This window comes from Alosa pseudoharengus, unplaced genomic scaffold, assembly GCF_046254945.1.
Source record: "Alosa pseudoharengus isolate Yale_2024_CS ecotype anadromous, Long Island Sound unplaced genomic scaffold, YU_APseudo_1.1 YU_APseudo_1.1_scf_4, whole genome shotgun sequence".
In the NCBI taxonomy this organism is placed as follows: Eukaryota; Metazoa; Chordata; class Actinopteri; order Clupeiformes; family Clupeidae; genus Alosa; species Alosa pseudoharengus.
Genome location: NW_027468774.1, coordinates 3,425,238 through 3,449,924, shown reverse-complemented (window position 1 = coordinate 3,449,924; position 24,687 = coordinate 3,425,238). Strand labels below are relative to the sequence as shown.

The 24,687-nt window shown below is 40.5% G+C and overlaps 1 protein-coding gene across 1 annotated transcript in view; it reads right to left on the bottom strand.

Annotated features, from left to right (window-relative positions):
* Positions 1–7,634: 7,634 nt before the first annotated feature.
* LOC143102157 (matrilin-1-like) overlaps positions 7,635–24,687 on the bottom strand; it is a 35,562-nt gene continuing 18,509 nt past the window's right edge. Inside the window, exons 5-18 of the mRNA XM_076265580.1 lie at positions 24,487–24,568; positions 23,268–23,294; positions 22,279–22,380; positions 14,984–15,102; positions 14,700–14,842; positions 13,969–14,119; positions 13,360–13,510; positions 12,552–12,578; positions 12,087–12,137; positions 10,875–10,993; positions 10,578–10,720; positions 10,200–10,350; positions 9,072–9,222; positions 7,635–7,825 (exon numbers count right to left, since the gene is read on the bottom strand). Coding sequence (XP_076121695.1) covers positions 7,635–7,825; positions 9,072–9,222; positions 10,200–10,350; positions 10,578–10,720; positions 10,875–10,993; positions 12,087–12,137; positions 12,552–12,578; positions 13,360–13,510; positions 13,969–14,119; positions 14,700–14,842; positions 14,984–15,102; positions 22,279–22,380; positions 23,268–23,294; positions 24,487–24,568 — 1,608 coding nt within the window. The remainder of the gene's footprint in view (positions 7,826–9,071; positions 9,223–10,199; positions 10,351–10,577; positions 10,721–10,874; positions 10,994–12,086; positions 12,138–12,551; positions 12,579–13,359; positions 13,511–13,968; positions 14,120–14,699; positions 14,843–14,983; positions 15,103–22,278; positions 22,381–23,267; positions 23,295–24,486; positions 24,569–24,687) is intronic.

Below are 24,687 nucleotides of genomic sequence, written 5' to 3'. Positions count from 1 at the left end.
TTGTAGCATCCCGTTCTGCATTCCACAGTTCACTTTGTCTAACTAATTAATAAATCTATTTCCTTATTAGCTGCATACTTGAGGTTGGAGTTATTTAGGCATATCAAGTTTCTCACATACTGGAACCAAGATACATAGCCTTATTATTCTCTTATTATGACCGCCGCGCAGCACTTTTGATGGTAGGCCAAAATATGGACAAATACAAGAAGCCTACCAGCTTCCTACTTCCTTTTTCCAGCACTCTTTCAAAACCAAGAATAGACATAGTCATTATACCTCAGCATGCTAAAGCAAGTAATTTTGTTCCCTTTTGGTTTTCTTTTGCCTTATGGTCTTCTCACAGAAGCTCAACAAATGCTGTGTTGAAGAACGCTGTTAATTGTACTCTGACTGTCCACATAAACACTGACTGTATTTCATTGTCTTTGTACTTATACTCTGCACAATGACCATAAAGTTGAATCTAATCTAAAATCCCGCCCCAATGACAAATAAGCGGTTGTGATTGGTTCCTAGGTTTTTGGTGATCAACGGGACAATCTCCAGACGGACCCACAAATTCAAATCTGCTAGTGGTTCCTCTGAGATCACACAGGCTAATTTGATCAAGCAGGAAGACACACTCTTTACAGAGTCATGAGTTGTAGGCCTATTATTTATGGTTACTGTTATGATAATGCTATTATAATTATAGGAAGTTATCATAATTATTATTATGCTTAATGTAGGCTATTTGAATTTATGTTAAACTAATTCTAAAGTAATGATTATTGATGTTGCTGTAAGTTGCTTTGAACAAAAGCATCTGCCGATATATAAATGCTTATTGTAGGAATATGAACATCATGTTTCATTCATAACAGAAATTTGAGGAAAGACAGGGACCGGACGCCCAGCTATGGACACGACCATGAAACCATGGAGTGGTATCAGGGCTGCACACTCAAAAGAAGCCTGTTGTATACATGACATATAATAACATGAAACAACTTGCCAGCAAAACAAAGATTTTTCATAAACAGATCTGACAAAGCTTACTCAGTGCCAACATGAAGACACACAGTGGAAGAGGATTCATCATTGTCTGTTTTTTATTTCTTTATCCAGATCTTGAGGCCTGCACCTGTGGAAATACAAGATTATTTAGGTTTTCTGTTTGTTTTACCAACTGCACTGGGATACCAACACTCTTTCTGAGAGAAGCAGTTGACATATTAAATAGTTGACAAATGTGCTATGGAGTACTATCAAGATCATTTTAGCCTATTGTAGCCTGTTTATTATATTACATTATATTTGCAGAGCTTAAATTCACAGATAAATCCTTTTCATTAAATTGTTACATCTAAACATTTGAATGGATATCAGTAGGTGTAGAGACTGGTTGATTGTAATCTGGTGAAAAAGAAAATCTGTGTGTGCATATGCGTGCACCATCACTGTAAACAGATACTCCACTCAATAGCCCACTTCCTGGTACAAACACAAGCCAAGGCCAAAGCCATGTAAAAATGCACTTAAAGAATGCCATTTACTGAACTGAAATCCTGGTGTTTTTTTTGGTGTTGGTGTAAATCCCGTCAGACATAATCAAAGACGTGTTGAAAACAGAGGATGTAGCCTGGGCCTGTATGTCAACCTTATAGGTCCTTGGCAGAGCCTAGACCTACTGTACCTAGTACCTACTTAGCCCCTTTTCTTACTCCACTAGTCTCTTTTTTCTTAGCCTGCAACTGCAATTCTGTCACCTTATCGAACATTAGCTTTTCTTTTCTTTGCCTGTCCCTCAGTCCTAAAATAAATATAGCCTAGCCCATAAGGCAGTAAATAACTTTGTGCTGGATTAATGGTATATTTTAGGCCAATGTGTTTTTTTTTTAAGGTGGGGAAACATTTTGAGAAATGTTGCTGGGCAACCACATAACCAGTTCCATGTGTTCTGAAGGAATGATCATGAAAATGTTGTTTGAAAAAAATGGTGCTCAATATCGTTGGAAACATGCCAGAATGGAATACTTAGGAACATTCTCCAGCAACATCGCTCAAAAAGTTTCCTTGTATATCATCAGATTTAGGTTGAGGAGACAGATGGACCTTAAAGGCCCATTCACACCAAGAACGATAAGGTCCATCTGTCTCCTCAGATCCTGGAGAACTACTACCGCTCCACCATCGAGAGCATCAGCATCCTCTAGACCAACTAGGTCTCTGTTTGGTGCTCTACCCACCCCCTGCCCCACACGACCATGCAACCTTGACAGGGACAACAAGGAGGCGAACACCCCCCCCCCCCCCAGACAATTGCACTACTCTATCCCACCCATAGTGTTCTATTTATTTACAAATGTACATGCTGTAATTACACGTATACAGCGGGGAAAATAAGTATTGAACACGTCAATATTTTTTTCAGTAAGTATACTTCCAGTGAGGCTATTCGCATGAAATTTTCACTGGACATTAGTATTAACTTAGGTAATCCACACATATATAAAAAACCAAACATTAATGTCTAAAAGTAGAGTTATGAGTAAAAAAGTGGAATGGCACAGGGAAAAAGTATTGAACACGCTAAGAAAAAGCAGTACTCAAAGGCAAGAAATGGCAAGGAACAAACTGGAATCTATAAGTAGTTAGAGAAATTATCCCTCCTGTGCAAATTGATATAAGCTGGGTTAGTACATACTGGTGGGCTATAAAAAGGTTTTTTGTTACCAAGGTGTCAAACAAGAAACATTTCATAATGGGTAAAAGCAAAGCGCTCTCCCAAGACCTTTGCAACCTTATTGTTGCAAAACATATCAATGGAACTGGTTACAGATGCACATCAAAACCTCCGAAGCATCCAGCAAGCAGTATTGGAGCCATTATCTGCAAGTGGAAGGAACATCACTGCATCATCACTGGCCATGCACAGGCTCTCCTTGCAAGATTTCTGACCAGGAAGTCAGAAGGAGTCAGAAGAGTAGCCCAAGAGCCAAGGACCACTCGGAGAAAGCTCCAGAAAGACTTGGTACAGTTGTTAGAGAAAATCATAGGTAATGCACTCCACTGCCATGGCCTCTATGCACGCTCATCCCGCATGACTCTATTGCTGAAGAAAAACATGTCAAAGCTCGTTAAAAGTTTGCTACACAACATTTGGACAATCCTATGAAATACTGAGAGAATGTATTCTGGTCAGGCGAGAGCAAAATTGAACTTTTTGGATGTCATACTACACACCATATTTGGGGGAGAAATGGCACTGTGCATCACCCTAAAAATACCCTACCAACAGTGAGGTTTGGAGGTGGTGGCATCATGGTGTGGGGTTGTTTTTCATCTCATGATACTAGCAGACTTCATACAGTTGAAGGAATGATGAATTGAGTCATTTTGGTCTGGGAGAATCTTGACCATCCACCAGGATGATGAGGATGAGACATGGCTAGACCTTCCAGCAGGACAATGATCGATCCAAACCATTCAGCAAAGGAAACTCTCAATTGGTTTCAGAGAAAGGAAATCAAGGCCCTGACTTCAATCCAATTGAACAGTTTTGGAAGTTAACTAAAGATCAGGATTCACAAGAGGGACCCCTGGAATCTTCAATATTAAAGGACTATCTGTTGAAAAGAATGGGCCAAAATCACACCAGAATACTGTAACTGGTTAGTTTCGTCATACGGGAAATGCCTTGAAGCTGTCATCACGAATAAAGGCTTTTCCACAAGAAATTTCAGCAGGCGTGTTCAATACTTTTTTCCTGTGTCATTCCACTTTATTACACATAACTCTACCTATGGACTTTAATGTTTGGATTTTTTTATATGGGTGGATTATCTGAGTTAATACTAATGTCTGGTGAAAATTTCATGCAAGTAGCCTCATTGGAAGTATACTTACTGAAAAAAATGTTGACGTGTTCAATACTTATTTTCCCCGCTGTACATAGCCATTATGTACTGTTCCCACACTGCACATAGCTGTACATATCTGTCTATATGGTTCATACTGAATATCCTTATTTCTTAAGTTTTTCTGTAATATATTCTGTGAATACACTGCATCTATATTGTTCTTACTACTACTACTATAATGGTACTGCCATTACATTGCACATATCTGTACATGTTGGTCATACATTGTATTCTGCTCTTATAAGGTAACTGCTAATACACTGCACATATTTATATGTCTTTTAAATTACTCAAAACCACTTTCTGTAAACCAAGTGTATACTACTGTCTACTCTGCACTATATTTCTTATCCTGTCTATGCACCACCTGTTTATACTTTGTATATCTCATTGCACTGTTCTGCTTTTTTGCACTTCTGGTTAGACACAAACTGCATTTTGTTGTCTTTGTACTTGTACTCTGCACAATGACAATAAAGTAAGGTTGAATCTAAAAAAAAAAAGTGTTTTCACATAAATACAAATATTTTTTGTTACATTCTCTTTAAAGCAAATTAGCCGGTATCTGTGCAAAACTGTAGTGATTTCTAGAAACAGATATATGAACATTGGATAAAGTCTGGTATTTTGTTGACGTATTAGAATTAGATATATAGTTTATTGAAATGTAATATCCCTTTTTATCTTTCCAGAAATCCGAAAATAGGGCACAGAGGCCTGCTGTTTAATGCTTTTAGTTAAAATGCAATGCCTTACAGTATATGTTGTCTCTGTCACTGAGGAAAGATCAACTGATGTTACCAGGTTAGACATGCAAGTAAAACAGAATATAACAAATAAGACAAGGCCTTACCGTCCCGAGCGGTTCTGTGAAGAATCTTTCAGTGTCTAATGTACTCGGTCATTCCAACCATGATGGCTATTAGTGACTCGGAAACTAGGCACCTCCCAGAAGTATGCAGTCATGCCACTTTAAAGCAACACCAAAGAACCTTTCCTCTGTCGCACGCACGCTATTTGTTTATACAGCACCGGCTTTGACGATTTCTCGAGAGTCAGTCCGCATCAGCTTGAGCCGGCCCGGGCTCTTCCTACTAATGTACAGGCAGGTCTTGCTGCAGGCCTCCTGTTCCTCGCGGTCCCAGATGGCAAAATCAGATTGGCAGATAGCGGACCGCTGGTGGTATGCAGTCGGTGGCGTGCCACTTGTAGTCCGCCATTGGGTCACCTTCTCTTTACATTTATTTTGTCATGAATATTAAGAAAAGTTAATAAAATGACACGAGTAAATATTGGGCAATTTGTCTGCAACCAACCAACGGACCGCCAGAGAACCGATGACCAAAATGCCAGCGGACCGCCAGCTAGGCCCCCAATGGACCGACAGCGGTCCGCCAGCCTCTTGCTATCTGGGTGTATTGCGGCTCGTACAGGCAGTCATGAGCACTTGGATTTGTCGCCATATCTTCAAAATCCCCTTTTGCCATATCAGTTTCAAAACTACCATCCGCCATCGTAGTTACTTATCAGCGTTCTCTGCAGAGCAATTAGCTTAAAAGAAAGATGGCGGACACCAATATCACCAGTTAGCATAATCACCAGCCAAATTGGCACACCGGATTATGATTACCACGGACCCTGGGCACAAAATCGGAATAACACCAAAAAAAGCTGTCAGGAACCCCAGCTTTGATTGACAATAACGAGCCGACAGCAAGTCTCAAAGATGAGGCCTGATATTCTTGTAGCTAAGGAGTAGACCGTTTCAGGGATATGCTATTTTACTATACGAACCCTACTAAACTCCTCAAGTCATACACGTTTTGAAGCAAAATTGATGGAAAATTCAAAAAGACTTAGACATATTGATGCAGATTAGATTAGATTGCATTGCAGTGACCATCTTGGGCAGGCGTGGCCTACTGGTTAGTGCTTCGGAGTTGTAACCGGAGAGTTGCCGGTTCGAACCCCGACCAGTAGGCACGGCTGAGGTGTCCTTGAGCAAGGCACCTAACCCCTCACTGCTCCCCGAGCGCCGCTGTTGTTGCAGGCAGCTCACAGCGCCGGGATTAGGGTGTGCTTCACCTCACTGTGTGCTCACTGTGTGCTGAGTGTGTGTCACTAATTCATGGATTGGGATAAATGCAGAGACCAAATTTCCCTCACGGGATCAAAAGAGTACATATACAAAAGTCACAGTAGCAAATTCATGTGAAGTAGGCCTAATGTTTTTTTCTTTGATTCTAAGTTTTCTAAAAATGATACTGAGCTGAATGCATAGGTATTCCAACACAAATGAATATGAAATTAATATTTCACTATAGTCACCTATTTTGAGTTATAGCTTTACAAGACCTGGTTCCAGGCCTCAATTGTGTTTCAAGGCCACTTTAAGTAACCTAGAGCACCCAAAGTAAGATCACCATTTCACTGTAACCACCGCAAGTCATCTGTCATGTGACCACACTTTAAAGACAGATTTTAATTCCAAGACGCTTGCGGAGTTCTGGATTTCAGTCGAGAGGGAATATCCACAGCTATCCAAGGCCGCGATGGACGTACTGACGCCGTTCTTTGCACTGACATATATTAAAAGCAAATACAGATCGCGTCTAAATGTGGAGGATGATCTCCGTGTGGCCGTCTCCACAATTAAACCAAGAATGGACTTGCTGTGTTCCGCGCATAGCGCATTAGATGAGATTAACGCTGAAACGTAGTTGCCAAAATGTAAATTTGCGCAGCAACAATGTACATATGTTTACAACAGTTTGTGGATATTACCCTGACTGAGATATTCTTCTGTTGAAGCAACACCAAAGAATTTTTTGTACATTAAAATATTGTTTCCAAAATCATCAACTCGTAACAGGGTGAACGGCACTTCTGCATTCTCTTCGCGACCCTATCGGCTATAACCGCACTATGCAAGTTTGCCAGATCGGGTAGCGGATCTGTAGTTCGATGGAATGAGACATAAGAAACTACAAATTTGACTTGCTTCTGATGTCGCAATACATTATACTTTCATAAAATCATGCAATGTACTCTACCTTGTCTGTAGACATCGTTATTTCCAAAGCCAGTGCTGGATAAACAAGCGTGCGTGCGACAGGAAAAGTGCTTTGGTGTTGCTTTAAAATGGAAATTAAAGTAATGTTTCAAAGTTAAGTTTGCACATGACCGCAATAACGTGCACTCATGGATATTATTTTTTGACTAAGGTATTCTGCTTTTATCATATAGTAAAGTTCTATATGTAAAATCATAACAGGCTGCTCTGTTCTTTTGTGTTGTCGTTAAGCCCGTGTTTGGATAAGCCTAGTGCGTATGGCCGGTGCGGACATTTTATTTTATTTTTTGAGTCACATCCAGGGATAGTGGGGGTCGCCAGTCTCTGGCACGGTTATTTTGGGGGTCGCGGGTTGAAAAGTTTGGGAACCCCTGACCTAGAGGGCCCATATGTGGGCAGTTCCAGAGATGTACCGGCTGAAAGAAAAAAACATTCAAGCTACTACCTCACTGTCAGTACATCAGTCACACTGACTGTTTCTGAGAATTCTACTGGGTCTCAGATTTCAGAAGAGATCAAGCATTTTATGATGGGCCAAAGTATTTGGGAGCAGTGCCCTCCTAAGTTGATGTGCAATGTTGGGCAAAACACTCAAAATGGGGCAACAAATTCTGTTTTCAAAGTTCATATTTTATTAAAACAGTATACATTTACCATCACACACCCAAGTGTTTCCCAGCTTCAATGCAGCATTCTCCCCCTTGCCCATCCTGGTCAAAGTTGCCTGTGGTTGAACACCAAGGCTTGTTATGGTTGATTGTAGTACATGTCCAGTGGAGTGTGCCCAAGTACACAAAAGGGAAGACACAAGCTGCACCTCCAGCATCTCGATTAACAGTGGGGATGCCTGGAAACAGCAAAAGACACACAGCATTATACATCATGCGCTGTAAAAGAGTGAGTAATACTTCTAATAACTCGGCTCTTTCCACCTAATATCGGCACAGAGTGAGGTGCTGCAATGTTGGTTTTAAATGGGTCTGTTCGGTCATTACAGCTGGCAGGGCCGTCTACAATAGCGGTGCTTCTGAAATGTAAATGAGTCAGAGACCTCTTATAGCTAGCTAGACAGACGGATGCTCTGTTTTGTAGTTTAAAGTAAAGTGCTATAAAGTCACTGTTTAACTGACTCTGGTCTACAACTGATAAGAGTTGAATCTTCAGTTCAATATTAGGCCTATATAACTGTCAGTTGGCAAAACAATTGAAAAGGCTAAATTATTCCAGAACTGTTTAAGTGTTTTTCATTCCAACATCTAGATTCAATGTAACAATTTAGACCAGCAACATTCCTGATTAACTGAGAAACCTCCCCAATAGGAAAGCAAAATTTGAAATGAGATCCGACCCGTTTCTCCTACACCCCCATGAGGAGAAATAATAGATTGAGGCAACAGGTGTGTTTTTAGCCTGTAAGTTGAACTTAAAAAAATTACAAATGGGCTGACACAACAAGACCTGAGAAATTGTTTTCCTCTTGTTTCAGCCCAGGTCAAAGTCTGTTGCTCCCCATTTCCCCTGAGGGGGGTTCAGGAGAAAAAGGTCCGATCTCAATAAGAGTTGGTTATGAGGTGTGGCGTCCACCAGTTAAAGAGGTGACATTTTCATTCTATGTGTTTTATTATAATAATAATAATAATAATAATAATAATAATAATAATAATAAAGTTTTATTTATATAGCGCCTTTCTCAGACTCAAGGGGCCTGTACTACGAAGCGGGGTTACTGGCTTATCTGGGTAACTACGAGAGTAACTTGATCACGTGTGGCGTAACTTCCCGATTAACCCGTACTACGAATGGTGGATAGGTTTTAACCGAGGTATGCTGCCATGGCAATTTACGCTGCATCTCAAACCTGCTCCGAGCAGGTTGTGTTCTTGGTTAACCCGAGGTTTCCGTTAACCACCCCCTTTATAAGTACCACCCCTCCACTAACAATTGACTTGGCCAAGGGGCAGGATGTATATAAGAAAATGTTAGTGTTTGCAATGCAAGTCTGACAACTGTTAAGCCTCTTTTCAGACAAAAACACCATGATACTAATTGTTTGGTATGTATAGTTGGTACCATTAATCTAAATTGGCATGCACCTTGTATGTTCAAGAGTTTATTTTCCAGTGCCTTTCTGATGTTGTTGAGTGCATCAAAGTTGTCCACTTCAAACACATGGTCTGATTCTGGTTTGGATGCAATGGCATTGAGCTGGTTTCGTGCCGTCTGGCTGGTCCATGCACTGCCAACCTGTCACAAGAAAAAGATTCATTCATTCAAAAATATATCATGCCATTCCAGTGTTTACAAATAATAAAACTTATATGGAGCAATGGTGAGTTCCTACTTCCAGTACCAGCAACTGGAATCCATGTATTTCCACAGAATTATTTTTGGAATCTGATCCTTCATCATACCTGTTCATTTGTACTCGTCGCTCGACTTATCGTGACTAAATTCAAGATGGCGGCAAACGGTAAACTTCAAGGTACGGTCTGTATAAATTGTCTTGTAAATAAACTACCAGTGCTCAGTTCTCAATGTCTTGATTTAAATGTCAAGGCCCTCGGAAGTCTACCAATGAAGTATGGAGCTACTTTGAGCCTCGTAAATGGTGGAAAACAGTGATTTATTTGCATGGCTAGGCCGATGCCCGAGGCACCCCGATCGAAAAACTGTTGGTAGCATCGGCTAACTAGCGGCAGATTTCTGAGTGCAGGGGACAAGGCGAGATGAGCTATGAGACATACGTTCACGCTCGGTAACTTTACTAATTTCTCACACTGAAAGCCAGCCACACCAGAAACAACAACTAAGATAAAACTACAGTCATCACACCACAATGCCACTGATATAAAGTTGAGGGAGTGCAACTGGCAGCCAGACTGCAGTGATATGCACCAGAGTGGTTGCCTGCCTGTGAACTGAATTAGGGAAGAGCTCACTAATACCACATTGCCATATTTTTTGTACAAATAAACTCGCATGAAAGAAGTCTTAGATCTTTCACTCCAACTCCCATGATAAATGAGCACAAAAACATCTTGGCTATAGTTGTATAAAAATGTTGCTTAAAAGTCAAATTGTTGTGCAAGGCACTAACAAGGATCAGTGGTTCAACAGGGAGCACACATACTGATGGAAGCAGGTGTCTGTGCTGTGCTTTTGCATACTGTGGATAAACAATACAAAAAGTGAATATGAACATATAGGGTAGCATCTCCTACCCCAATAGCGTATCTAATAATATTTTGCCCATCAGCCTCTGCTGTGACTCTGGGATATTTTGAAGAGTCATAGGTTTGCCCATTTGTGATGATAATGAGGATCCTTTTGGCACCAGGTCTTGCTCCAGCAAAATAAAGAAACATATATTTCCTGTGTAAAGAAGTATAGATTCATGATGGTACACTTCAAATGGTCATATAGGCCTAATAACTATTAGGATTTCATAAACAAAGACAAATCTCAATGTTTAGCTCCTATGTCAAAGTTATCAACTCCCAATACAGAAAAGAAAGTATCAAAGTAAAGGTTTGTGTCAAATGTCGTAGTGCAGCAGTTAAAACAGATTACGGTATCAGAAGTCCTTATTTCAGACTTACACAACTTGCCCAACGGCATCTCCAGTGTATGTGCCTCCTTGCCTCTGGACAATACTGTCCACCTGTTTTTCAAATCCTTTTCTATTGAACTGATTGAAGTTCACATGTATGGTCATCTGGTTAGAGTACTGTGCAAAGGCAAACTGAAAACAAACCAAAAAAATAAACTGCTCATTTACTTGGTGTAATGTACACATGGCTCAATGCCCTGGAAATGTAATGATATCTACACAGCTTATTCATAGTTTATTTAAAGCTACTTGACCAATAATATTGAATCAGGCACGAGTGACTTACTAAGGTGTCATATGGCAGGAGACTCCGGGTCACGTTCTTCACAAATTCCTTCATGAGAATGAACTGGTCTGCTTTCACACTCGTAGATCCATCCAGAAGGAAGACAATATCCGCAGGCACTGAAGAGAAAATATTACAAATGAATTTGGTATGAGTAAATAGTGTTTATAGTTTGTTATTTGACCAAGAAACATATTTGCAAGTTCAATTATGGTGTTTATTTTGTGTGCATGTTTAGAGCACAGCTATAGTGAAGTCTGTTAACGTCTACAACCCCTGGCAAAAATTATGGAATCACAACTTTTGGAATGTTCATTCAGCGGTTTTATTTTGTAGGGAGAAAGAAAAAAAAGTGCCTCATTTTTTCTGTAACAGATGAGCATTCTGGCTTTGAAACCTAGCTAAAAATTTTGCAGATCATGTAGAGGAACCAGAAAAAAAAAAATGCACCTTCTACTGTAGAAGTAATGACTGCCATCTCCCCTGGTCCTTTACCCGATATTCCACCCCATTAGGGACTAAACTTTCTTGTTTTCTTTAGGCAGTCATCTTTGTATTTTCCATTGGAACTGCACCAAACAAGTTCCAGCATCGTTTTCTTGCCATATGCAGCTTTGAGATTAATCTCTGAATATCACTTTTTCACCTAAAAATCCACAATTGCTTCTCTTTAGCCCACTGTAACCAAATGTAGATGAAAAATATAAAGATGACTGGCAGAGGTTGTATATGGGAGCAAATTGGGGATGGTTCTGCAAAAACGGTTACCTCAAGACAATGTTTTAATCCAGTGCTTGAGTCAAATAAAATAAAATCTAAAATTAACCAAAGCTCATCTTTGGACAAATACATCAGCAGAAGTGTGTCGTATTGCACACACATTTATTTCTAATTCATTATGCCAGAAAGATGACATTACCAGCCTGGTAATGTTAGATTGTGCTAGTTTAAGAGGTTCACCGAATAAACAATATTTTTACACAAATTATATTCACCGTCTCTCAGACACTGACATGTCGAAAAATGTTGAGGATATTAGGATGAGGATCGCATCCGCTTAGGGATTGTGCAATACCATTTTTATCAAGTACATTTTACACAAGTTCATGGTTTTGAAAATACTATCTACTAAACCTGTTAGCTCTGCAGTTTTCGTGGTGGTAAACATTGAGAGGTTCATGAATCCGATGGTAAAAGTGCACAAACTCTTACCTTGGGTTGGGGTGAGCTGATTCGAAGATGTGGGCAAACAGGTTTGGTTGCCTGTAAATACAGTGGTGAATGAAGGAATGTCTTGTACAGGTGTCTAAACCAAATGAATGAGATTTCATCTCTTTATATTTATTGGAATTCATGAAATCTTTGTGCTATGGCTTTGTAAGATTATTTCTTGCATTCTGAGGCCCAGCATTTGTCTAGCAGTTGACAGTATGGTCACTTTAGTGCTAGTGTCCAGTCATTACATTCTTTCCAGTTAGTGGCGTTGGCTTCAACTTCAGCTGAGCTGACAGACTGGTGCTCTACCGATATGTTTCTCTACTAGTGAAAGAGAATTATTTTGAATAGAGTATCCCAATGTCAGTCAAAGTTGCGCTACTTCTGCTAGTGATGAAATTTGACTGCAAATTTTAACATGCATCATCTACTGATATGGTGGATGAGTAGAACCTTGCTTACCTTGGTATGAACAATTTTCAACCACCCCTGTAGACAGATAAAGTTGTGAATGTCAGGTACAAGTTTCTAAACCTTATATGTTAGTTTATTAGTTGTCCCCTTGGGGAAATTCTTTTTCACATTTTCAATACAGTTTTTCATCCTGCATGGTCACGGCACAGAGAGGCACATACATGAACACATACATGGGAATGACATACCGACATACACCTTACATACATCACAGGCAGTTGGCACAGACCTTTACATAAAATATTGGGGTTTTCATGGGAAAAATATACATTTTTGCACTGCATATATTTATCTGCGGGTCTTTGTGTTGTTGAGTGTTTGGATTCCTATGGGGATTATATTTGTTAAAATATCTTTAGGTGTGATGAGCTCATCTGTATCCCATTTTCTACATCATGCACAGATAAAGAGCCTAAACGAGCAAATGCATCTAGTGAATGTAGTGATCTGGCACACTGTGCCAGCTGTGATGTATAAAAGGGCTTTCACACATCTCCCAGCTGTGATGTGTAAAAGGGCTTTCACACATCTCCCAGGAAGCAGCCACAGTACTCATCTAGTGCAGTAGGCTCACCATAATCAATCAATCAATCAATCAATCTAAAGTCTGGGGTCTCAATGTGGTACAGACGCTGTCAATGGGAGTTGGCCTTTAGGGTTTGTAGGGCAAGTCTGACATTTGTTAGATCTTTTTTGGACCAAAACGCCATGATCCCATTTTAGGTCAAATTTATTTTTATTTTTATTAATCCATGGCAGGTGTTGCAAGTGCAAATTGATCTAAATTTGCACATACCTTGTACAGTCAAGATTTTCTTTTCCAGTGATTCCCTGATACGTGTCAGCCCCTCAAAGTTGGTCACTTGAAACGTGTGTTCCGATTCTGGTTTAGATGCAATGGATTTTAGCTCATTTTGGGACGACTGGCTGCTCCAGGCACCGCCAACCTGCCAAAGAGTTTTACCCTTTTAATTTGTTGTTTATTTAACCAGGAAAATCTATTGAGATTATATACATATTATCTGAGGGAGACCTGGCAAGATCGCATGCCATTGAAGTTTGGACAAATAAGAAAAATAATCATAATAAATGATCAGTTAATTATAAAGAGACATTTCAAACAAACAAAATAATTCAGCCAGACAAAGAGCATCAGGTACATCATACTGTACATAAAGCCACTCTGGAAAGACAAAGCAGAATTAGCATCTGACGTTAGGGGACACGCATCACCTCCTGAAAAGTCCTACAGTATGTTTGAATGTGAGAATCAATCTAAAACATTTCTTTCAAAGTCAAGTTTTAGAACGAGCAAGATGAAAACCACACCAAGATCGGACGATCAGCAGGCGGCCCAAATACTAATGAAAGTAAAAAGTGTGTTAATATGTATAGCGCCTCATACCCCAATAGCGTATCTAGTGATGTTGCTTGCATCAGCCTGTGCTGCAACACTGGTATAGCTGGCAGAATCAGAGGTCAGCCCATCTGTGATGACAATGAGGAATCTCTTGGCACCAGCTCTTGCTCCAACAGAGGAATCAAACATCTCTTGCCTGTGTAGATAAGTACAGGTTCATAAATATTACAAATCACATACCATTATGAACTTCATTAACAACAGTTAAAAACTTCAAAAAACAGGTAACCTTTTCCAGTTTTAATTAAATGCATTCAAGGCAGAAAAAGTGGTTGAAGTTTGTGGTGAAAGTGTAGTGCTAAATGTACTTGCTCTCAACACAGATCGTCTGCCCAATACCATATGGTTATATTTTTAATTGTGCTTTTTTTAAATAGCTTTATAATTAACATAAATGTTTGATGAATAGCCTGCTGTAGTAACTGATTAAAAATGGAGGGCAATTTTACAACGGTCTTTAATGAAATCGGTTATAAAGACAATATAAATGTGTGTAGTCATAGGCTATACGAGTCTTTGCAGTGACAAGCGCTTTCTTCATGACGTTGCGTGCTGGGATAAGGAAGCACTCACACTTGGATGCATATGCAAATTTGCATTGATGACCAGACAACGCCATGTCAAGCCTCGCTTTATCACTTGCCTTGGATTTCTTAATTCTGCCTTTATGAAATACCCCTCAGGTGAGAATACACCAGTCTTTATTTAAGACTTACACAACTTTCTTCATAGCCCTTGCAGTGTATTTGCCGCCACGACTCTGGACGATACTGTTCACCTGACTTTCAAATGTTCTTTTATTAAACTGATTGAAGTTGACATGTTTGGTGAGTTCACTGGAGTACTGTGCAAAGGCAAACTGTGGAAACAAAATAAAAACTGCTCAGCAGATGGCATAACATCCCCTGGAAGCATAATGGAGATAAGAACAGTTTATTTATAGTTTATTCAAAGCTACTGAACGAACAATAATATTGAATCAGGCATGAGTTCGACTTACTAAGGTGTTATACGGCAGAAGACTCCTGGTCACATTATTCACAAACGTTTTCATGATCAAGAACTGATATGGTGACACACTCCCAGATCCATCCAGAAGGAAGATTACATCGGCAGCTGCTGAGGAGGGAAAATATTACAGGTGACATTGGTATATTATAAAAATGCGTCAGCCAAATGTAATGTAATTATGACCACGTTTCCCACACATTGACTAATTTGTGGCAGCCCACCACAATATTAACATTGACCACCACACAATGATTTTCCATATTGTACTATTTCAATTGGATAAAATTATTTTATTGTAGAGCTATGTGCACCTTTGTAAAGCCTCTCCTTGTTTCTCTGTCTCTCAATGAACATGTTTAAATACAACATTAACAATCTTGCAAGGCATACAGTAGAAGACGACTAGCTTAAATCCGTTACCTCCGCTGCGCGTCAGGGTCCGGTTCGCCCTGTCGGGACTTATTTTCCCAGTAATGACCGGCGTTCTATACATTATCCCTTACATAACCACCACCCAGGCTCGGACTGGTAATCTGGTGACCTCCGGGATTATTTATTTTTATTTTTTAAAGTTATTTAGACTAGGCCTATTTGCGGCCCGTCATGTAGGCATAGGCCTGCTTAGTAGGTGCCCTCCGCTGGCTGGTGTTCACATCACAGTTTAACCGTAAACAGCAACCAGAGGTCTAGTTTTATTCCATAAATATATTGTTTTTATAGACGTTAGTTGCACGCGCTACCAAGAGCTTCCATTTACTGCACCATATAGGCTACTGTAGTGCGGTTCTGTCAACATAAAAAAAAATACGGGTAGTCTACATTTTTCGCACAACTTGGTGGAAAAGTGTAGCACAGGTTAAAGAAAATCCATTCATTTTTGGAGCTGATCCTACTCAAAAGGAACTTCAAAGTATTTCCCATATAGTAGGCCTAGCCTTTTAGCTCACAACAACAGTGAAAGTAAAACTTGGAAAGTGGAAGTCTCTCCGAGTGTTAGATTAAATGCACAATCAATCGCGATTCGCGAGTCGATGCAAGTAAAAAGTAGGCCATAAACTGGTAGGTTAGTAACGAATGTAGCCTAATTTTGCAAAATGTGATGACACAAACTTGGGCAAAAACATTTAGTAGGCTATACACTTGTGGTGATGGCCTACAGTTAATGTGAATCGCGGACTATAACCAAAGTAAAGGAGATTTGCACCAAATTAAGGCTGTGGTTGCGTTTCTACAACATGTTGGCACAAAAACTAATTTCTGTCAACTATGACGATGTCCATGTTCAGTAGCCTATATTTTTTAGTCAAGCAGTGACGTTTAATGCATGTGGTAACATGACGTGATAGACAGAATATGAGACCGTCTTGCCCATCCCTGAATCCTATCCTTCTCAAATCACTTTAAAAAGGTGTGATTAGCAACCAGAATTAAAAAAAATCCCGGAGACACACCCCCGGACCCCCGTGTTATTGTGTTATTATAGGCTATAGATCTAAAATCTAAATGTTTAATGTTTGGGTTCAGTTTATGAAGTGTTGCTACAGAACAATAGGCCTACTGGGTGTTTGTTATTTATGGGGGGAATCAGGGGGGGATTTTTTTTTTTTTGTTCCCAGTCCGACCCTGCCACCACCACAAAATATAGGACCATGCCGTGCCACTTTTTTGGCCTGTCTCATTGTGTTTGTGTAATGTGCTCAGAGCATTGATAAATCAGTCTGATTATGTGTATTGGTTTAAATGAAAAAAAGTGAACTAAATGCATTCCTTTTGTCTTTACTGTCCAACCTCATATCTATCTATAACACCTCATTTCCTCTACCTAAAGCTGACAAATAAAACCTATGACATTAACATAGTGATTTATAATATTGTGCATTCGGTACTTAGTTCACTGCACCCTGTAATTACTCAGTGAACTTATATAGGTCATATTCTAGTCACTTTACCTAGAGCTGACAAATAACACTTATGATATTCCATAGCTGTTAATAATTGTGTGCTGTATGGAGATGTATAAATTATTATAACTTTATTACATATACTTATAGCTATAGATATAAATAGGACTACAGTAGAAATCAAGACTCTTTATGAATCACTACGCATTTAGCAAAGCAAAGTAGTTATGATGAATCATGAAACTGACAAGTGAGTAGGCAGATCTTGACATATTTATAATGCATTATTCAGATTAAAATTATAATCATTCATAATTAGCCGTCATAACGCATCGAATCGAGACAATGAATAGATTGTCTTTGCTGTAATTTGATCGAATTGATTTAACTAATTGATTTAAAGGGAAACTTGGCAGGATTAGCTATATCTCCCTCTCTGCTGGAGAAGTTGTGCACTACGCCATTTCAAACTGGAAAAAGGTAACGATAAAGCATATGGATTTGTTTACAAGCTAGCGAAACAGTTAGCATAAGTTCGGCAGAACAATGTGGTTGTTACAAGGTAAGAAACACAATTTAAAACGAGTTTCTTGTTTCTCACTTCTCTTACCGGGACTGTCGTCCCAAAGTTGCAAGGTTGGTTTTCCGCCTGAGGACATGAGGGGGAGCGGTTAAAGTCACCATTTTCACCGGAGCAGGTCATTTAACCATCCAAATTATTTCTAAATGGGTTTATTAAAGCTGCACTTGGAAACCAACCAATTGCAACGAGAATTCTCAGGCTAACCGTTGATGTGCCATGAGAAAGGTTGGGAATTTGCACCCACCAGCCATGCACTAAACTCCGAGCGTGGTAAACAAAATCGGATATTTCAGGCAGTACAAGCCCCGGTAAGAACCAAATAGATTTTTTTCAAATCTACACACCTATGGCTACTGAAAAATGTAAGGGTAATTTATCAAATGTTACTTTGAAGTATTAAAAAAACATTGTGGTTTTAGAATTTTCGAACGAAATGGTCAGTAATTAGCACGTTTACGATAAACATTCAAAATTTTGGCTAAGCCCCCTCAATCTGTCAGACATACCAACTGCAGCTTTAAGTTGAAATAGTTGCCAAAATCCCCTTTAATAGTTGACAACTAAAAGACTACAAGTTTATTGGATGCTCAGACGGATAGGTTGGACTGGTCCGGGACAGCTTAAAAATCCCATTTCTTACATAGTATATGCACTCTGCACTAGGGCTGCACGATATTAGGAAAACATGCGATAACATTATAGAGTAGGGGAGCGCGGGGCACAAAGTAACACTTTTTGGTTATGGCTAAATAATTCTAAAATAATTTGAGTTTCACTAGTTATACTTTTTAACAAGCAACATACATAACTCTGTTACACATATGCACTGGAAGTTTGTTTGTAGGAGCTACTGTTCTTTTACAATTCCACCGAGAGTGGCGATAGGTGAAATGTTACAACCTGCCCCATATGAGGGGTTAGTTGTAACACTTATCCCAACGGCTGTTTTTAATTAAATGAATTCAATAAATGTGTCTGAATGTGTATGATAGAATAGGATCTGACTATTTATGATACATAAGTCATGAACTAACAACAGACGTGTGTCGAAAATTGACTTTATTTTCTATACGGAGAAATAACATGAGAAATATGCGCCAATGGAAGCAAAGAGTCTAACCAAGGTCAATCCTGCCAAGAAAAGCCCTCAAACCTGAAAACACATGAGGCAAAATGCAAAACATCACAAAAACTAACTAAACTAACACGCGCATATTTTTGTATTGCAACATCATTGTACAGTATGAGTGGCTTAGTTGTAACAGCGCGTTACAACTAACCCCGCTGGGTCACGTTTGTTATAAGATAAGCTAGCTCCTGCTATGAGTTGGCTACATGTTTCAAAACGGTGTTCATTTTTAGCCAACAAGACGGTTATTAAGATGATAGAAGATTGGAGTCAGTGAGCTGCACCCACAACTCAGTAATGGAAAGACAAGTACCACCTAGACATTTAAGTTGATGTCTTCAAAAGGCGTTTTGCTGCAGATCTACGTGGAAACACGTCCATACTGACTGAAAATTTGTGGAACACCATCTCATAGTAATGTGATTAACTGACCAATAGCATGCCTCGATCAACCCCCTGCAAAGGGAAAATGTCCGTGTTACATTTAACCCCGCGTTACTTTGTGCCCCGCGCTCCCCTAGCCTACTGCGATAACGATATAACTTGCGATATTTAAATATGTAATGTTTTTCTCCACCTCATGTTTTTCTCCAACCTCATAAGCTGCGCATCCCACGTTATTAGGCTACCGGCATGCAGAGTGCAGCGGAAAGTGAAAGTAAGGGGTTGCGATGGAGAAAATTAACGTTTGGTTCCCAGACCACGTCTCATTGAGAAGTGGTGGCGCTAGCCAGGCTAGAACCAAACGTTAATTTTCTCGTATTTGAAAAAAATGCCCAGATCCGTTTATTGGGTGCCATGGATGTCTATAAATGCGTCTGTGCATAGCTCGATAGTCTTGCTTTCCCCCTTGTTCTGTGATTGTTCCCCTATCTCAGGCGAAAATTTGCTCCATGGTCTCCAGGCTGCCTTAGCAGCGTGAATCAAATCGCACGCAAAGCAGCATGGGAACACCCAGGCTAAGCTATGGTTATACCAGAGCCCGTCTACGGAGAGCCTTGCCACTCCGTATTAAGTCCCATTGTACCGAATTTTGGTTGCAGTTCCACCGTATTTCCACTGGGGGCGATCGCCATGAGTGCAGAATGAATGGGAGTCAATGGAGCTAGACGGCTAAATTTGTCTCTTTCACCTGATTGTCGTTTACAAATCTCAGATTTGATTGTAGTTTGTATAACTTCAACATGGGTTATAGGTCAAAAGTTGAATGAACGAGTACTTATGTCCTTTTGATTTCTTACAGTTTGGGTCGTTGTTGCCCATAACACGCTAGCATTGTGCTAATGAGTGACGTCATTGACACGTTTGAAAGGCTTTTTAGAACAATTAAGTGACTTTAAAAAATATAATACTCCACCAAGTGTATTTTCTTTGCCTCCCCTTTCGAATACAATATTCAAATTACTTGAAAAAAAATTATATCCCGAGAAGTGGATTTTGAGGGGTACAGCTCCATAGACCTCCATGCATTCTGCACTCGTGGACGAGCGCCCTCATGTGGAACCACAGAAGGAACTGCAATCAGTTCAGAAACCGGAAGTTTTCCGAGAGTGGCAGTTCTCCCCTTATTAGACATTCTCTGGTTATACTATATGGGAAATACTTTGAAGTTCCTTTTCAATTAGGATCAGCTCCAAAAATGAATGGGTTTTCTTTAACCTGTGCTACACTTAACCACCAAGTTGTGCGAAAATTGTAGGCTAGCCTACCGTAGTTTTTTTATGTTGACAGAACCGCAGTAGCCTACATGGTGCAGTAAATGGAAGCTCTTGGTAGCGCGTGCAACTAACGTCTAAAAACAATATATTTATGGAATAAAACTAGACCTCTGATTGCTGTTTACGGTTAAAATGCGATGATGTGAACACCAGCCAGCGGAGAGCACTTATACAGCCTAGGCTACCATGCACTCGTAGGCTATATTTCCCCATAAACCTAGCGGCTGCTTGGACAAATCCACTTGAGGGGTGGGGCAGGGGGGGCGCGATCGTAACACACACACTGAACCTGTTATGAAGAGGCCAAAATGATTGACCCATCACCCCCCAAGCCAAATGGATGCAAGTGCATTTGCCTAGGCCTAAATGACGGGCCGCAAATAGGCTAAATGACTTTTAAAAAAAAAATCCCGGAGGTCACCAGCCCACATGTGGACCAGCCCACCGTGCATTTGCCCGGTTGTACAGATTACCAGTCCGAGCCTGGCGATAGCACAGTCCAACGAAGTAGGCTAAACAACTTTTACAAATAACGAATCCTGATTACCTCTGCTGCTGTCTGGGCCTTTTGCTAAATGCAAATCATGAAATACAAGCCTTACAGTGAAAGACATCTTCTGATCCTATAACAATAACGGAAGAAATTGTTTATTTTAACACAGTGGAGAAGGACGCAATTTGGCCATTTCCATAGAAAAGACATGCTTTTCCTTTTAGTCACCAATTCCTCTTCACCCAAGTGTAACCTACCTCGCTCGACTCACTATCTTCAGCCATCACGACATTAGCTCCCGCCTCAACACCTAAAACATCACACACCTAAACTGGTAGGGGATGGGCTTCTAGGGCAGCATGACTGCATCGGTTTGGTAGCCTGGCGGGCCATCCTATATCATTGAAATGTATAGTCTGGAATCGAGCCATTCACCTCGCTTAATCCAAGGGGCGGGCAGAGAATTGTCTTTCAAACTGCCTAGGCATGCAATAGGCCAGCGCTACGACCATATCCGTATCCGGTCGGCAAAACGGCAAATACATCCTTCTTCGAAAGGAATGACTTAAGTGCATTGTGTTGCTCAACTTTCAAAGAAAAGCACAAGTCCAACTCCTCCAAAGTTGACACCAACGGCGATTCAAACAACCGCTCTTCGTTCGCCATAGCCACCTTCCTTGTTGTTCACCGTCGCAGGACTGTCGTTATCCTGTTAAGCCCGCCTTAAGACTAACAAAATAGAGCGATGTGATTGGATAACATCCACGGTGTTAGCCAATAGAAATTCCTATGGTTTGCTACTAGACGTACAGGCTGAGCAAATTAATTTGCCACCGTAGGGTGCGTCTAGATTTCTAGGCTATCAGTTTGGTAAAATATGTTGAAATTCAGAATGTGAATACACCATAGACTGTATGGAATGCGCACGGCACAGAAAATGTATCGAAAATAAAAGGGACACCAGGCAACGCTTGTGTTAATTACTCATCTTCGTAAGTCGGTATATGGTTAAATGACTCATTACAGGGCGAATGAAGACTCTGTCGCCCGCCCCTACTGCCTGTAGGAAGAATATCCCGCTTGCAAGTTCAGTGTATCGTACCCGGCGACCGAAGCTGTTTCAGTTTCCATCCTGCATCCACAGCACAGAGGGAGGCTAATGAAACGCTAGCGATTGTTGCAAACGTGTGTATGGCAGAGCCGGCAAAGAAGCAGCGAAAACCCTTGACGGAAGATGCAAAGAAAAGGAAAAGAGCTTCAGACCGAGCGAGGGTGAGTTTCGTAGAGAAAAAGCATCAGGCTTGCCTGGTGTCCCTTTAAGTAATCTTTGCGGTATGTCCATTGCAAATGTTGATATCACTATAACGATAGATTTTAGATATATCGTGCAGCCCTACTCTGCACATGCTTTATGTACAGATCAGCACAATACGATATGGTGAAAGTGTACACACTCTTACCTTGTTGTACCACCTGTGTAAACGTAGAACAACCTGTAGAGGCGAGCACTGCAGAGGCTGTAGAGGAGGGCACTGTAGCACAGGGGTGCCCTCCAATTAGGCCTAGGGGATGGCACAGTAGACAAAGATGGCGGATGTTACATTTAGTCATTTGGCAAACCCTTTTACCCATAGCAACTTACAGCAACTGTGCGTAAACCTTGAGATATCTTAGTGTCCATTAGAATACATAATATCCTGATTGTACTTTAGAATTGGCTTAATTCAAACACTCCAACCTTGGCTGACTTATACCAGAACCAGATTTTAAGCGTTGCAAGGGTGGTTTTTCCCCCCACTCACAGGGGCTAGGGGGAAGAGAGACGGCCACCATTCAACCCGAAAAAAAAATTAAGCTAAAAAAACCTGCATAGTTCCCCTTTAACGGTTGACAATACTGTTGCTTTATTGAAGGTGAAGCTCAAACAGCTGTTTCATGCCACTTACTATCAAAGATTCTAGAACAGAGCTCTAGAATCTTTACTTACTATTATCCTTAAACACCTGAAGCAATGTGCGTGTGCATCTCATTCCCTTTTAATTTGACCACACACACTACTACACCTGATAGATTTGTAGTTATTGGTGGATCCCCCTGTACAGTAGTTATTGGTGGATCAATATGAATGCACACACGAGTGTGCAACAACTTGTAAAATCTTTATCCTTAATCATAGTATTGTTGTAATGAAATCATGCACCTCCATGTAATTATTTCTACATTTGATTCACATAAAACTAGGAAGCAGGACAACAGAGTTCACAACACTAGTTTGGTAAAGCTGGAAAGTTTGCCGTTCCCCTGATCAATAAGTCAGAAGACAAATAAACATCAAATTACACTTCCAAAAAATTAGGGATTCGAAAAAAACATTTCACTTCCTGTGACAGTGGGCTTTATCTGTGCAGACAGTGTGTAAACAGACATTAAGATAGAAAAGAGTATTTACCAGTGTGTACTGCAGTGGAACACCCACCTGTTGGGAAAACACCAATATAGCAGAAGTCATTAGGTGCACACACACATTCCACAAAGACCTACAGGAGTCATTAGATGCACACATTCCACAATGTCCTACAGGAGTCGTTAGATGCACACATTCCACAATGTCCTACAGGAGTCATTAGATGCACACATTCCACAATGTCCTACAGGAGTCATTAGATGCACACATTCCACAATGTCCTACAGGAGTCATTAGATGCACACATTCCACAATCTTACAGAAGTAATTTGCTACTGGGCCAGCTGGTGGGGAAATATAAAGACATCAGCCTGCACTGCTTCCTTACTGCACTCATTCAGCAACAGCAACAAGGGTCATACTATTCATGACGCCTCTGCCCACTACACAAGGGTCATACTATTCATGACGCCTCTGCCCACTACACAAGGGTCATACTATTCATGACGCCTCTGCCCACTACACAAGGGTCATACTATTCATGACGCCTCTGCCCACTACACAAGGGTCATACTATTCATGACGCCTCTGCCCACTACACAAGGGTCATACTATTCATGATGCCTCTGCCCACTACACAAGGGTCATACTATTCATGATGCCTCTGCCCACTACTATTCATGATGCCTCTGCCCACTACTATTCATGACGCCTCTGCCCACTACACAAGGGTCATACTATTCATGACGCCTCTGCCCACTACACAAGGGTCATACTATTCATGACGCCTCTGCCCACTACTATTCATGACTCCTCTGCCCACTACACAAGGGTCATACTATTCATGACGCCTCTGCCCACTACACAAGGGTCATACTATTCATGACGCCTCTGCCCACTACTATTCATGACGCCTCTGCCCACTACACAAGGGTCATACTATTCATGACGCCTCTGCCCACTACTATTCATGATGCCTCTGCCCACTACCAGCAGGAGGCATGTGTGTGTAAAAAAGGGACATGACTCCCTAGCCGAGGTCATAATTAAATACTAAAGTACAGATTAATTTCTCATTCCATATTTACTTGCAATTATTTCTGTCTGGTGAAAACATAAAAAGGGTATAGAAAATGCACCTGTGGGTAAGAAAGGATATATATGCATTTTATTGTATAAATCATATAAATAAAAATAAATTAAAAAAACTACATGCCAGTAAGTGTATAAACAAACATTTATAAACGGATCTGAGAAAACTTACTCAGTGCCATCATGAAGAGCCACAGTGGAAATGAAATCATTGTTGGTTCTCTTAGTCCTTCACCAAATCTTGTACTCTGCACCTATGAAAACACACATAACACATGTTATGTACATGTCAGGGTTTTGCAGGAGGACTCAAGCAAAAGACTCCTGGGATAAATGCAGGAGAACAGTCAAACAATTTATTCGTTGGTAAATC